The 16,063-nt window shown below is 48.5% G+C and overlaps 1 protein-coding gene across 2 annotated transcripts in view; it reads right to left on the reverse strand.

The window, feature by feature from the left end:
* The window catches only part of LOC139383038 (calsyntenin-2-like), a 480,760-nt gene that overhangs the window by 22,083 nt on the left and 442,614 nt on the right, over window positions 1–16,063 (reverse strand). For both annotated transcript variants that reach the window (XM_071127332.1, XM_071127334.1), the window contains one exon: window positions 14,208–14,356. In XM_071127332.1, coding sequence (XP_070983433.1) covers window positions 14,208–14,356 — 149 coding nt within the window. The remainder of the gene's footprint in view (window positions 1–14,207; window positions 14,357–16,063) is intronic.

Below are 16,063 nucleotides of genomic sequence, written 5' to 3' on the forward strand. Positions count from 1 at the left end.
GACAGAGACAGTGGAGCGGCAGGGTATTGTTGTGGAGAGGAGACAGAGACAGTGGAACGGCAGGGTATTGTTGTGGAGAGGAGACAGAGACAGTGGAGCGGCAGGGTATTGTTGTGGAGAGGAGACAGAGACAGTGGAGCGGCAGGGTATTGTTGTGGAGAGGAGACAGAGACAGTGGAACGGCAGGGTATTGTTGTGGAGAGGAGGCAGAGACAGTGGAGCGGCAGGGTATTGTTGTGGAGAGGAGGCAGAGACAGTGGAGCGGCAGGGTATTGTTGTGGAGAGGAGACAGAGACAGTGGAACGGCAGGGTATTGTTGTGGAGAGGAGGCAGAGACAGTGGAGCGGCAGGGTATTGTTGTGGAGAGGAGACAGAGACAGTGGAACGGCAGGGTATTGTTGTGGAGAGGAGACAGAGACAGTGGAGCGGCAGGGTATTGTTGTGGAGAGGAGGCAGAGACAGTGGAGCGGCAGGGTATTGTTGTGGAGAGGAGACAGAGACAGTGGAGCGGCAGGGTATTGTTGTGGAGAGGAGACAGAGACAGTGGAACGGCAGGGTATTGTTGTGGAGAGGAGACAGAGACAGTGGAGCGGCAGGGTATTGTTGTGGAGAGGAGGCAGAGACAGTGGAGCGGCAGGGTATTGTTGTGGAGAGGAGACAGAGACAGTGGAGCGGCAGGGTATTGTTGTGGAGAGGAGGCAGAGACAGTGGAGCGGCAGGGTATTGTTGTGGAGAGGAGACAGAGACAGTGGAGCGGCAGGGTATTGTTGTGGAGAGGAGACAGAGACAGTGGAGCGGCAGGGTATTGTTGTGGAGAGGAGACAGAGACAGTGGAGCGGCAGGGTATTGTTGTGGAGAGGAGGCAGAGACAGTGGAGCGGCAGGGTATTGTTGTGGAGAGGAGACAGAGACAGTGGAGCGGCAGGGTATTGTTGTGGAGAGGAGACAGAGACAGTGGAGCGGCAGGGTATTGTTGTGGAGAGGAGACAGAGACAGTGGAACGGCAGGGTATTGTTGTGGAGAGGAGACAGAGACAGTGGAGCGGCAGGGTATTGTTGTGGTGAGGAGGCAGAGACAGTGGAGTGGCAGGGTATTGTTGTGGAGAGGAGGCAGAGACAGTGGAACGGCAGGGTATTGTTGTGGAGAGGAGACAGAGACAGTGGAACGGCAGGGTATTGTTGTGGAGAGGAGACAGAGACAGTGGAGCGGCAGGGTATTGTTGTGGAGAGGAGACAGAGACAGTGGAACGGCAGGGTATTGTTGTGGAGAGGAGACAGAGACAGTGGAGCGGCAGGGTATTGTTGTGGAGAGGAGACAGAGACAGGTGAGCGGCAGGGTATTGTTGTGGAGAGGAGACAGAGACAGTGGAGCGGCAGGGTATTGTTGTGGAGAGGAGGCAGAGACAGTGGAGCGGCAGGGTATTGTTGTGGAGAGGAGACAGAGACAGTGGAGCGGCAGGGTATTGTTGTGGAGAGGAGGCAGAGACAGTGGAGCGGCAGGGTATTGTTGTGGAGAGGAGGCAGAGACAGTGGAACGGCAGGGTATTGTTGTGGAGAGGAGGCAGAGACAGTGGAACGGCAGGGTATTGTTGTGGAGAGGAGGCAGAGACAGTGGAACGGCAGGGTATTGTTGTGGAGAGGAGACAGAGACAGTGGAGTGGCAGGGTATTGTTGTGGAGAGGAGACAGAGACAGTGGAGCGGCAGGGTATTGTTGTGGAGGCAGAGACAGTGGAGCGGCAGGGTATTGTTGTGGAGAGGAGACAGAGACAGTGGAGCGGCAGGGTATTGTTGTGGAGAGGAGACAGAGACAGTGGAGCGGCAGGGTATTGTTGTGGTGAGGAGTGAGCCACAGCTGGATCGTAACAAGGTTCACAGGCAGTGCAGACCACTGGATAGCCTGCACACCACAGCCCCAGCCACCCGCCTACACACAACCAGAAAACTTTATTAAACAACATCGAGAAATACACAAGCTTAAGCATAGTTAGCATAATGTATTCATTTCTAATTGGTGTGCCTGCAGCCCAGTCGACCCCTCCTCTTCCTGCCCCCCCTTCCTTGCTAGGCTAGCTGAAGGGATGGGCCCGCAGCCCTGCGTCGAACCCAATAGGGGGGCGGAGTACACCCCTCCAGGGCTGAGCTGTGGGGGGCTGCACATATTTAAACCGGCAATGAATATTCACCACAACCCGCCAGGGATGGCTGTTATACAATACCATCCAGCCACGCTCTGTCTCTCTCTCTCGCTGTCCTCTGGCAAAACCCAGACAGAATTATTAATAAATAACATGAAAATGTAAAAACTTGCCCCAGGAGGCGATGTGGAACAGAGAGAGTGGTGGATTAAAGAACAAAAGAAGTGAAGAGGGGAGAGAAAGAGGAAGAGGAGGAGAGGGGGTAGCTAACTAGCTACATGAGTGAGTGTGAGATGTACTCTAATGAGTTGTGCTGTTGTTGTGTGTTGACAGTGAGAAGGTGTTGAGACTAGTTTACACTCACAGATCACAGGAAGATGAGAGGAAGACGGGGAGAATGGAGTGAGAAGACAAAAAGAGTGAGGAGAAAACTCAGGAGAAAAAAGAGTGAAAAAAGGAGAAATATCCCATTAAGAGAGAGATGGAGGACAGAAAGAGAGAGATGGAGAGGGAGGACAGAAAGAGAGAGATGGAGATGGAGCACAGAAAGAGAGAGATGGAGATGGAGGACAGAAAAAGAGAGATGAGATGGAGGACAGAGAGAGAGAGATGGAGACGGAGGACAGAAAGAGAGAGATGGAGACGGAGGACAGAAAGAGAGAGACGGAGATGGAGGACAGAAAGAGAGAGACAGAGACGGAGGACAGAAAAAGAGAGATGGAGACGGAGGACAGAGAGAGAGAGATGGAGACGGAGGACAGAAAGAGAGAGATGGAGACAGAGGACAGAAAGAGAGAGATGCAGACGGAGGACAGAGAGAGAGAGATGGAGATGGAGGACATAGAGATAGAGATGGAGGACAGAGAAAGATGGAGAGGGAGGACAGAGAGAAAGACGGAGACAGAGGAGAGAGAGAGATGGAGAGGGAGGACAGAAAGAGAGAGATGGAGATGGAGGACAGAGAGAGACGGAGAGGGAGGACAGAGAGAGAGATGGAGAGAGAGGACAGAGAGAGATGGAGAGTGAGGACAAAGAAAGAGATGGAGACAGAGACGGAGGAGAGAGAGAGATGGAGAGGGAGGACAGAGAGAAATGGACAGAGAGAGAGAAGGAGAAGGAGGACAGAGCGATAGAGATGGAGGACAGAGAAAGACGGAGAGGGAGGACAGAGAGAGAGACAGAGACAGAGGACAGAGAGAGATGGAGAGGGAGGACAAAGAAAGAGATGGAGATGGAGGACAGAGAGAGATGGAGAGGGAGGACAGAGAGAGATGGAGAGGGAGGACAAACATAGAGATGTAGAGGGAGGACAGAAAGAGAGATGGAGACGGAGGACAAAGAGAGACGGAGACAAAGGACAAAGAGAGACAGAGAGGGAGGACAGAGAGAGATGGAGACGGAGGACAGAGTGAGATGGAGAGGGAGGACAGAGAGAGAGATGGAGAGGGGGACAGAGAGAGAGATGGAGAGGGAGGACAGAGAGAGAGATGGATAAGGAGGACAGAGAGAGAGATGGAAAGGGAGGACAGAGAGAAATGGAGAGGGTGGACAGAGAGAGAGATGGAGAGGGAGGACAGAGAGAGAGATGGAGAGGGAGGACAGAGAGAGAGATGGAGAGGGAGGACAGAGAGAGAGTAGAAGAGGGAGGACAGAGAGAGAGATGGAGAAGGAGGACAGAGCGGGATGGAGAGGGAGGACAGAGAGAGAGATGGAGAAGGAGGACAGAGAGAGATGGAGAGGGAGGGAAGAGAGAGAGATGAAGAGGGAGGAAAGAGAGAGATGGAGAAGGTGGACAGAGAGAGATGGAGAGGGAGGGAAGAGAGAGAGATGGAGAGGGAGGACAGAGAGAGATGGAGAGGGAGGACAGAGAGAGAGATGGAGAGGGAGGACAGAGAGAGAGATTGAGAAGGAGGACAGAGAGAGATGGAGAGGGAGGGAAGAGAGAGAGATGGAGAAGGAGGACAGAGAGAGATGGAGAGGGAGGACAGAGAGAGAGATGGAGAAGGAGGACAGAGAGAGATGGAGAGGGAGGACAGAGAGAGAGATGGAGAAGGAGGACATAGAGAGATGGAGAGGGAGGACAGAGTGAGATGGAGAAGGAGGACAGAGAGAGATGGAGAGGGAGGGAAGAGAGAGAGATGGAGAGGGAGGACAGAGAGAGATGGAGAAGGAGGACAGAGAGAGATGGAGGACAGAGAGAGTTGGAGAGGGAGGGAAGAGAGAGAGATGGGGAGGAAGGACAGAAAGATATGGAGAAGGAGGACAGAGAGAGATGGAGAGGGAGGGAAGAGAGAGAGATGGAGAGGGAGGACAGAGAGAGATGGAGAAGGAGGACAGAGAGAGATGGAGAGGGAGGACAGAGAGAGATGGAGAGGGAGGACAGAGAGAGATGGAGAGGGAGGACAGAGAGAGAGATGGAGAAGGAGGACACAGAGAGATGGAGAGGGAGGACAGAGTGAGAGGGAGAAGGAGGACAGAGAGAGATGGAGAGGGAGGGAAGAGAGAGAGAGATGGAGAGGGAGGACAGAGAGAGATGGAGAAGGAGGACAGAGAGAGATGGAGGACAGAGAGAGTTGGAGAGGGAGGGAAGAGATAGAGATGGAGAGGGAGGACAGAGAGAGAGATGGAGAAGGAGGACAGAGACAGATGGAGAGGGAGGGACGAGAGAGAGATGGAGAGGGAGAACAGAGAGAGAGATGGAGAAGGAGGACAAAGAGAGATGGAGAGGGAGGGAAGAGAGAGAGATGGAGAGGGAGGACAGAAAGAGATGGAGAAGGAGGACAGAGAGAGATGGAGAGGGAGGGAAGAGAGAGATATGGAGAGGGAGGACAGAGAGAGAGATGGAGAGGTAGGACAAAGAGAGATGGAGAAGGAGGGCAGAGAGAGATGGAGAGGGAGGGACGAGAGAGAGATGGAGAGGGAGGACAGAGAGAGAGAGATGGAGAGGGAGGACAGAGAGAGATGGAGAAGGAGGACAGAGAGAGATGGAGGACAGAGAGAGTTGGAGAGGGAGGGAAGAGATAGAGATGGAGAGGGAGGACAGAGAGAGAGATGGAGAAGGAGGACAGAGACAGATGGAGAGGGAGGGACGAGAGAGAGATGGAGAGGGAGAACAGAGAGAGAGATGGAGAAGGAGGACAAAGAGAGATGGAGAGGGAGGGAAGAGAGAGAGATGGAGAGGGAGGACAGAAAGAGATGGAGAAGGAGGACAGAGAGAGATGGAGAGGGAGGGAAGAGAGAGAGATGGAGAGGGAGGACAGAGAGAGAGATGGAGAGGGAGGACAAAGAGAGATGGAGAAGGAGGACAGAGAGAGATGGAGAGGGAGGGAAGAGAGAGAGATGGAGAGGGAGGACAGAGAGAGAGATGGAGAAGAAGGACAGAGAGAGATGGACAGGGAGGGAAGAGAGAGAGATGGAGAGGGAGGACAGAGAGAGAGATGGAGAAGGAGGGAAGAGAGAGAGAATACTAAATGCAGACAGATATACAGTTAAAGTCGGAAGTTTACATACACTAAGCTTGGAGTCATTATAACTCATTTTTCAACCACTCCACAAATTTCTTGTTAACAAACTATAATTCTGGCAATTTGAATAGGACATCTACTTTGTGCATGAAACAAATAATTTGTACAATAATTGTTTACAGACAGATTAGTTCACTTAGAAGTGGGTCAGAAGTTTATATACACTAAGTTGACTGTGCCTTTAAAACAGCTTGGAAACTTCCAGAAAATGGTGGGAAGAAGCTTCTGGTAGTCTAATTATCATAATTTGAGTCAATTGGAGGTGTACCTGTGGATGTATTTCAAGGCCTACCTTCAAACTCAGTGCCTCTTTGCTTGACATAATGGGAAAATCAAAAGAAATCAGCCAAGACCTCAGAAAAAATGTGTCGACCTCCACAAGTTCATCCTTGGGGGCAATTTCCAAACGCCTGAAGGTGCCACATTCATATGTACAAACAATAGCATGCAAGTATAAACACCATGGGACCACGCAACCGTCATACCACTCAGGAAGGAGACGCATTCTGTCTCCTAGAGATGAACGTATTTTGGTGCGAAAAGTGAAAATCAATCCCAGAACAGCAACAAAGGACCTTGTGAAGATGCTGGAGGAAATAGGTACAAAAGTATATATCCACAGTAAAACGAGTCCTATATCGACATGACCTGAAAGCAAGGAAGAAGCCACCACTTCAAAACCGCCATAAAAAAGCCAAACTACGATTTGCAACTGCACCTTTGGACAAAGATCGTACTTTTTGGAGAAATGTCCTCTGGTCTGATGAAACACAAATAGAACTGTTTGGCCGTAAAGGCCATCATTATGTTTGGAGGATAAAGGGGGAGGCTTGCAAGCCAAAGAACACCATCCCAACTGTGAAGCACGGGCGTGGCAGCATAATATTTTGGGGGTGCTTTGCTGCAGAGGGGGCTGGTGCACTTCACAAAATAGATGGCATCATGAGGAAGTAAAATTATATGGATATATTGAAGCAACATCTCAAGACATCAGTTAAGTTAAGTTAAAGCTTGGTCGCAAATGGGTCTTCCAAATGGACAATGACCCCAAGCATACTTCCAAATTTGTGGCAAAATGGATTATGAACAACAGTTAAGGTATTGGAGTGGCCATCACAAGCCCTGACCTCAATCCCATAGAACATTTGTGGGCACAACTGATAAAGCATGTGTGAGCAAGGAGGCCTACAAACCTAACTCAGTTACACCAGCTCTGTCAGGAGGATTGGGCCTAAATTCACCCAACTTATTGTGGGAAGCTTGTGGAAAGCTACCCGAAATGTTTGCCACAAGTTAAACAATTTAAAGGCAATGCTACCAAATACTAATTGAATGTATGTAAACTTCTGACCCACTGGGATTGTGGGTTGTCTCTACTATTATTCTGACATTTCACATTCTTAAAATATATTGGTGATCCTAACTGACCTAAAACAGGGAATTTTTTATTGGATTAAATGTCAGGAATTGTGATACTGAGTGTAAATGTATTTGGCTAAGGTGTATGTAAACTTCTGACTTCAACTGTAACTACAGTAGGTTAAACTGGACTGAGGTGGAAAAAAGACAGATAGTCATAATGTGAGGTGGATGAAGGACAGGAGAGAGAAGACCTTATCCAGACATAATGTGAGGTGGATGAAGGACAGGAGAGAGAAGACCTTATCCAGTCATAATGTGAGGTGGATGAAGGACAGGAGAGACAGGAGAGAGAAGACCTTATCCAGACATAATGTGAGGTGGATGAAGGACAGGAGAGACAGGAGAGAGAAGACCTTATCCAGACATAATGTGAGGTGGATGAAGGACAGGAGAGAGAAGACCTTATCCAGACATAATGTGAGGTGGATGAAGGACAGGAGAGAGAAGACCTTATCCAGACATAATGTGAGGTGGATGAAGGACAGGAGAGAGAAGACCTTATCCAGTCATAATGTGAGGTGGATGAAGGACAGGAGAGAGAAGACCTTATCCAGTCATAATGTGAGGTGGATGAAGGACAGGAGGGAGAAGACCTTATCCAGACATAATGTGAGGTGGATGAAGGACAGGAGAGAGAAGACCTTATCCAGTCATAATGTGAGGTGGATGAAGGACAGGAGAGAGAAGACCTTATCCAGACATAATGTGAGGTGGATGAAGGACAGGAGAGAGAAGACCTTATCCAGTCATAATGTGAGGTGGATGAAGGACAGGAGAGAGAAGACCTTATCCAGTCATAATGTGAGGTGGATGAAGGACAGGAGAGAGAAGACCTTATCCAGTCATAATGTGAGGTGGATGAAGGACAGGAGGGAGAAGACCTTATCAAGACATAATGTGAGGTGGATGAAGGACAGGAGAGAGAAGACCTTATCCAGTCATAATGTGAGGTGGATGAAGGACAGGAGAGAGAAGACCTTATCCAGACATAATGTGAGATGGCTGAAGGACAGGAGAGACAGGAGAGAGAAGACCTTAACCAGACATAATGTGAGGTGGATGAAGGACAGGAGAGAGAAGACCTTATCCAGTCATAATGTGAGGTGGATGAAGGACAGGAGAGAGAAGACCTTATCCAGACATAATGTTAGGTGGATGAAGGACAGGAGAGAGAAGACCTTATCCAGACATAATGTGAGGTGGATGAAGAACAGGAGAGAGAAGACCTTATCCAGACATAATGTGAGGTGGATGAAGGACAGGAGAGAGAAGACCTTATCCAGTCATAATGTGAGGTGGATGAAGGACAGGAGAGACAGGAGAGAGAAGACCTTATCCAGACAGAATGTGAGGTGGATGAAGGACAGGAGAGAGAAGACCTTATCCAGACATAATGTGAGGTGGATGAAGGACAGGAGAGAGAAGACCTTATCCAGACATAATGTGAGGTGGATGAAGGACAGGAGAGAGAAGACCTTATCCAGTCATAATGTGAGGTGGATGAAGGACAGGAGAGACAGGAGAGAGAAGACCTTATCCAGTCATAATGTGAGGTGGATGAAGGACAGGAGAGAGAAGACCTTATCCAGTCATAATGTGAGGTGGATGAAGGACAGGAGAGACAGGAGAGAGAAGACCTTATCCAGACATAATGTGAGGTGGATGAAGGACAGGAGAGAGAAGACCTTATCCAGACATAATGTGAGGTGGATGAAGGACAGGAGAGAGAAGACCTTATCCAGACATAATGTGAGGTGGATGAAGGACAGGAGAGAGAAGACCTTATCCAGTCATAATGTGAGGTGGATGAAGGACAGGAGAGACAGGAGAGAGAAGACCTTATCCAGTCATAATGTGAGGTGGATGAAGGACAGGAGAGAGAAGACCTTATCCAGTCATAATGTGAGGTGGATGAAGGACAGGAGAGACAGGAGAGAGAAGACCTTATCCAGACATAATGTGAGGTGGATGAAGGACAGGAGAGAGAAGACCTTATCCAGACATAATGTGAGGTGGATGAAGGACAGGAGAGAGAAGACCTTATCCAGACATAATGTGAGGTGGATGAAGGACAGGAGAGAGAAGACCTTATCCAGACATAATGTGAGATGGCTGAAGGACAGGAGAGACAGGAGAGAGAAGACCTTATCCAGACATAATGTGAGGTGGATGAAGGACAGGAGAGAGAAGACCTTATCCAGACATAATGTGAGGTGGATGAAGGACAGGAGAGAGAAGACCTTATCCAGACATAATGTGAGGTGGATGAAGGACAGGAGAGAGAAGACCTTATCCAGACATAATGTGAGGTGGATGAAGGACAGGAGAGAGAAGACCTTATCCAGACATAATGTGAGATGGCTGAAGGACAGGAGAGACAGGAGAGAGAAGACCTTATCCAGACATAATGTGAGGTGGATGAAGGACAGGAGATGGAAGACCTTATCCAGTCATAATGTGAGGTGGATGAAGGACAGGAGAGAGAAGACCTTATCCAGACATAATGTTAGGTGGATGAAGGACAGGAGAGAGAAGACCTTATCCAGACATAATGTGAGGTGGATGAAGGACAGGAGAGAGAAGACCTTATCCAGACATAATGTGAGGTGGATGAAGGACAGGAGAGACAGGAGAGAGAAGACCTTATCCAGACATAATGTGAGGTGGATGAAGGACAGGAGAGACAGGAGAGAGAAGACCTTATCCAGTCATAATGTGAGGTGGATGAAGGACAGGAGAGACAGGAGAGAGAAGACCTTATCCAGTCATAATGTGAGGTGGATGAAGGACAGGAGAGAGAAGACCTTATCCAGTCATGATGTGAGGTGGATGAAGGACAGGAGAGACAGGAGAGAGAAGACCTTATCCAGACATAATGTGAGGTGGATGAAGGACAGGAGAGAGAAGACCTTATCCAGTCATAATGTGAGGTGGATGAAGGACAGGAGAGAGAAGACCTTATCCAGACATAATGTGAGGTGGATGAAGGACAGGAGAGAGAAGACCTTATCCAGTCATAATGTGAGGTGGATGAAGGACAGGAGGGAGAAGACCTTATCCAGACATAATGTCAGGTGGATGAAGGACAGGAGAGAGAAGACCTTATCCAGACATAATGTGAGGTGGATGAAGGACAGGAGGGAGAAGACCTTATCCAGACATAATGTGAGGTGGATGAAGGACAGGAGAGAGAAGACCTTATCCAGTCATAATGTGAGGTGGATGAAGGACAGGAGAGAGAAGACCTTATCCAGACATAATGTGAGGTGGATGAAGGACAGGAGGGAGAATACCATATCCAGACATAATGTGAGGTGGATGAAGGACAGGAGAGACAGGAGAGAGAAGACCTTATCCAGACATAATGTGAGGTGGATGAAGGACAGGAGAGAGAAGACCTTATCCAGACATAATGTGAGGTGGATGAAGGACAGGAGAGAGAAGACCTTATCCAGTCATAATGTGAGGTGGATGAAGGACAGGAGAGACAGGAGAGAGAAGACCTTATCCAGACATAATGTGAGGTGGATGAAGGACAGGAGAGAGAAGACCTTATCCAGACATAATGTGAGGTGGATGAAGGACAGGAGAGAGAAGACCTTATCCAGACATAATGTGAGGTGGATGAAGGACAGGAGAGAGAAGACCTTATCCAGACATAATGTGAGGTGGATGTAGGACAGGAGAGAGAAGACCTTATCCAGACATAATGTGAGGTGGATGAAGGACAGGAGAGACAGGAGAGAGAAGACCTTATCCAGACATAATGTGAGGTGGATGAAGGACAGGAGAGACAGGAGAGAGAAGACCTTATCCAGTCATAATGTGAGGTGGATGAAGGACAGGAGAGAGAAGACCTTATCCAGTCATAATGTGAGGTGGATGAAGGACAGGAGAGACAGAAGACCTTATCCAGTCATGATGTGAGGTAGATGAAGGACAGGAGAGACAGGAGAGAGAAGACCTTATCCAGACATAATGTGAGGTGGATGAAGGACAGGAGAGAGAAGACCTTATCCAGTCATAATGTGAGGTGGATGAAGGACAGGAGAGAGAAGACCTTATCCAGACATAATGTGAGGTGGATGAAGGACAGGAGAGAGAAGACCTTATCCAGTCATAATGTGAGGTGGATGAAGGACAGGAGGGAGAAGACCTTATCCAGACATAATGTGAGGTGGATGAAGGACAGGAGAGAGAAGACCTTATCCAGACATAATGTGAGGTGGATGAAGGACAGGAGGGAGAAGACCTTATCCAGACATAATGTGAGGTGGATGAAGGACAGGAGAGAGAAGACCTTATCCAGTCATAATGTGAGGTGGATGAAGGACAGGAGAGAGAAGACCTTATCCAGACATAATGTGAGGTGGATGAAGGACAGGAGGGAGAAGACCTTATCCAGACATAATGTGAGGTGGATGAAGGACAGGAGAGAGAAGACCTTATCCAGTCATAATGTGAGGTGAATGAAGGACAGGAGAGAGAAGACCTTATCCAGAAATAATGTGAGGTGGATGAAGGACAGGAGAGAGAAGACCTTATCCAGTCATAATGTGAGGTGGATGAAGGACAGGAGAGAGAAGACCTTATCCAGACATAATGTGAGGTGGATGAAGGACAGGAGAGACAGGAGAGAAAAGACCTTATCCAGTCATAATGTGAGGTGGATGAAGGACAGGAGAGAGAAGACCTTATCCAGACATAATGTGAGGTGGATGAAGGACAGGAGAGAGAAGACCTTATCCAGTCATAATGTGAGGTGGATGAAGGACAGGAGAGAGAAGACATTATCCAGTCATAATGTGAGATGTCTGAAGGACAGGAGAGAGAAGACCTTATCCAGACATAATGTGAGGTGGATGAAGGACAGGAGAGAGAAGACCTTATCCAGACATAATGTGAGGTGGATGAAGGACAGGAGAGAGAAGACCTTATCCAGTCATAATGTGAGGTGGATGAAGGACAGGAGAGAGAAGACCTTATCCAGTCATAATGTGAGGTGGATGAAGGACAGGAGAGAGAAGACCTTATCCAGTCATAATGTGAGGTGGATGAAGGACAGGAGAGAGAAGACCTTATCCAGTCATAATGTGAGGTGGATGAAGGACAGGAGAGAGGAGACCTTATCCAGTCATAATGTGAGGTGGATGAAGGACAGGAGAGAGAAGACCTTATCCAGTCATAATGTGAGGTGGATGAAGGACAGGAGAGAGAAGACCTTATCCAGACATAATGTGAGGTGGATGAAGGACAGGAGAGAGAAGACCTTATCCAGTCATAATGTGAGGTGGATGAAGGACAGGAGAGACAGGAGAGAGAAGACCTTATCCAGACATAATGTGAGGTGGATGAAGGACAGGAGAGAGAAGACCTTATCCAGTCATAATGTGAGGTGGATGAAGGACAGGAGAGAGAAGACCTTATCCAGACATAATGTGAGGTGGATGAAGGACAGGAGAGACAGGAGAGAAAAGACCTTATCCAGACATAATGTGAGGTGGATGAAGGACAGGAGAGAGAAGACCTTATCCAGTCATAATGTGAGGTGGATGAAGGACAGGAGAGAGAAGACCTTATCCAGAAATAATGTGAGGTGGATGAAGGACAGGAGAGAGAAGACCTTATCCAGTCATAATGTGAGGTGGATGAAGGACAGGAGAGAGAAGACCTTATCCAGACATAATGTGAGGTGGATGAAGGACAGGAGAGACAGGAGAGAGAAGACCTTATCCAGTCATAATGTGAGGTGGATGAAGGACAGGAGAGAGAAGACCTTATCCAGACATAATGTGAGGTGGATGAAGGACAGGAGAGAGAAGACCTTATCCAGTCATAATTTGAGGTGGATGAAGGACAGGAGAGAGAAGACATTATCCAGTCATAATGTGAGATGTCTGAAGGACAGGAGAGAGAAGACCTTATCCAGACATAATGTGAGGTGGATGAAGGACAGGAGAGAGAAGACCTTATCCAGACATAATGTGAGGTGGATGAAGGACAGGAGAGAGAAGACCTTATCCAGTCATAATGTGAGGTGGATGAAGGACAGGAGAGAGAAGACCTTATCCAGTCATAATGTGAGGTGGATGAAGGACAGGAGAGAGAAGACCTTATCCAGTCATAATGTGAGGTGGATGAAGGACAGGAGAGAGAAGACCTTATCCAGTCATAATGTGAGGTGGATGAAGGACAGGAGAGAGAAGACCTTATCCAGTCATAATGTGAGGTGGATGAAGGACAGGAGAGAGAAGACCTTATCCAGTCATAATGTGAGGTGGATGAAGGACAGGAGAGAGAAGACCTTATCCAGTCATAATGTGAGGTGGATGAAGGACAGGAGAGAGAAGACCTTATCCAGACATAATGTGAGGTGGATGAAGGACAGGAGAGAGAAGACCTTTTCCAGTCATAATGTGAGGTGGATGAAGGACAGGAGAGACAGGAGAGAGAAGACCTTATCCAGACATAATGTGAGGTGGATGAAGGACAGGAGAGAGAAGACCTTATCCAGTCATAATGTGAGGTGGATGAAGGACAGGAGAGAGAAGACCTTATCCAGACATAATGTGAGGTGGATGAAGGACAGGAGAGACAGGAGAGAAAAGACCTTATCCAGTCATAATGTGAGGTGGATGAAGGACAGGAGAGACAGGAGAGAGAAGACCTTATCCAGTCATAATGTGAGGTGGATGAAGGACAGGAGAGAGAAGACCTTATCCAGACATAATGTGAGGTGGATGAAGGACAGGAGAGAGAAGACCTTATCCAGTCATAATGTGAGGTGGATGAAGGACAGGAGAGAGAAGACCTTATCCAGACATAATGTGAGGTGGATAAAGGACAGGAGAGACAAGAGAGAGAAGACCTTATCCAGACATAATGTGAGGTGGATGAAGGACAGGAGAGAGAAGACCTTATCCAGTCATAATGTGAGGTGGATGAAGGACAGGAGAGACAGGAGAGAGAAGACCTTATCCAGACATAATGTGAGGTGGATGAAGGACAGGAGAGAGAAGACCTTATCCAGTCATAATGTGAGGTGGATGAAGGACAGGAGAGACAGGAGAGAGACAGCTAGAGATTATGTTATGGTCAGTAGTAAAGGTAGAAGGAGCCTTGCGTACTGTACTGAGGCTGAGATGTGCAGGCGTCTGATGCCCGGTGTGGGAAACTGGCGGGAGTTGATGTAGGAGACCTTCCTCAGAGCAGCGTTCATGTTCTCCAGATCCTCTCCCTCCATCACCAGGATCGACTGGGCTGGGTTGAAGTGGAACTGAGAGAGAGAGAGGGAAGTGAGAGACAGAAAAACAGAGAGAGAGAAAGAGAAAGGGAGCACATCAGACTTGACCACAGTTTAACACACACTGAAACAATTTTGTGTCTGAGTGTGACGAAATATGTGTGTACAACATAAGTATGTGTCTGACTGAGTGTTTTTGAGTGTACATCACGAGTGTGTGTTCATTATTTTTCAGGGATCATAAGCCTCTTGTGTTGCTCAGACACACTCAGACACAGCTCTGGGTCCCAGTGGACGTGGTGCACTGAGTCTCAGTCTCACAGAAGAGGCTTTATGCTGCTGATACCACAGCCTCATTCACACACAGCAGCAAAGACACAACGCTTCAGGGGGCTCTCTCTGTTTCCTTTTATCCCTCTGCCCCCCCCCCCTCTCTCCTCTCATCCTCTCCTTCTCCTGTGATTGCATTGTCAAGCGTCCCACCAGATCCTAAACACTGTCCTTAAGCTCTACTGGACTCAGGAGAGCCGTTGAAAAGTGTCGTCACAAAAAGAAAAGGAAATCATTTGAAAAAGATCAAGTGAACTAGCCCTGCAGTTTTACCTCTCTTTCTCTCTCTCACACCCTCTCTATCTCTATCATAAGGCCTCTCTTCTCTTTATCTCCTCCCTCTCTCTCTACTGGGAGATGAATCAACTTCAGGCTTGAAGGGGGGAGGAAGAAAAGATGGAAGGGGGATATAAAGGGGGTAGAGGAGGAAAGAGAGGGAAGGGCGATATAAAGGGGGTAGAGGAGGAAAGAGAGGGAAGGGGGATATAAAGGGGGTAGAGGAGGAAAGAGAGTGAAGGGGAATATAAAGGGGGTAGAGGAGGAAAGAGAGGGAAGGGGGATATAAAGGGGGTAGAGGAGGAAAGAGAGGGAAGGGGGATATAAAGGGGGTAGAGGAGGAAAGAGAGGGAAGGGGGATATAAAGGGGGTAGAGGAGGAATGAGAGGGAAGGGGGATATAAAGGGGGTAGAGGAGGAAAGAGAGGGAAGGGGGATATAAAGGGGGTAGAGGAGGAAAGAGATGGAAGGGGGATATAAAGGGGGTAGAGGAGGAAAGAGAGGGAAGGGGGATATAAAGGGGGTAGAGGAGAAAAGAGAGGGAAGGGGGATATAAAGGGGGTAGAGGAGGAAAGAGATGGAAGGGGGATATAAAGGGGGTAGAGGAGGAAAGAGAGGGAAGGGGGATATAAAGGGGGTAGAGGAGGAAAGAGAGGGAAGGGGGATATAAAGGGGGTAGAGGAGGAAAGAAAGGGAAGGGGGATATAAAGGGGGTAGAGGAGGAAAGAGATGGAAGGGGGATATAAAGGGGGTAGAGGAGGAAAGAGAGGGAAGGGGGATATAAAGGGGGTAGAGGAGGAAAGAGATGGAAGGGGGATATAAAGGGGGTAGAGGAGGAACGAGAGGGAAGGGGGATATAAAGGGGGTAGAGGAGGAAAGAGAGGGAAGGGGGATATAAAGGGGATAGAGGAGGAATGAGATGGAAGGGGGATATAAAGGGGGTAGAGGAGGAAAGAGAGGGAAGGGGGATATAAAGGGGGTAGAGGAGGAAAGAGAGGGAAGGGGGATATAAAGGGGGTAGAGGAGGAAAGAGAGGGAAGGGGGATATAAAGGGGGTAGAGGAGGAAAGAGATGGAAGGGGGATATAAAGGGGGTAGAGGAGGAAAGAGAGGGAAGGGGGATATAAAGGGGGTAG

The sequence above is a fragment of the Oncorhynchus clarkii genome, chromosome 24 (genome assembly GCF_045791955.1).
Source record: "Oncorhynchus clarkii lewisi isolate Uvic-CL-2024 chromosome 24, UVic_Ocla_1.0, whole genome shotgun sequence".
NCBI lineage: Eukaryota > Metazoa > Chordata > Actinopteri > Salmoniformes > Salmonidae > Oncorhynchus > Oncorhynchus clarkii.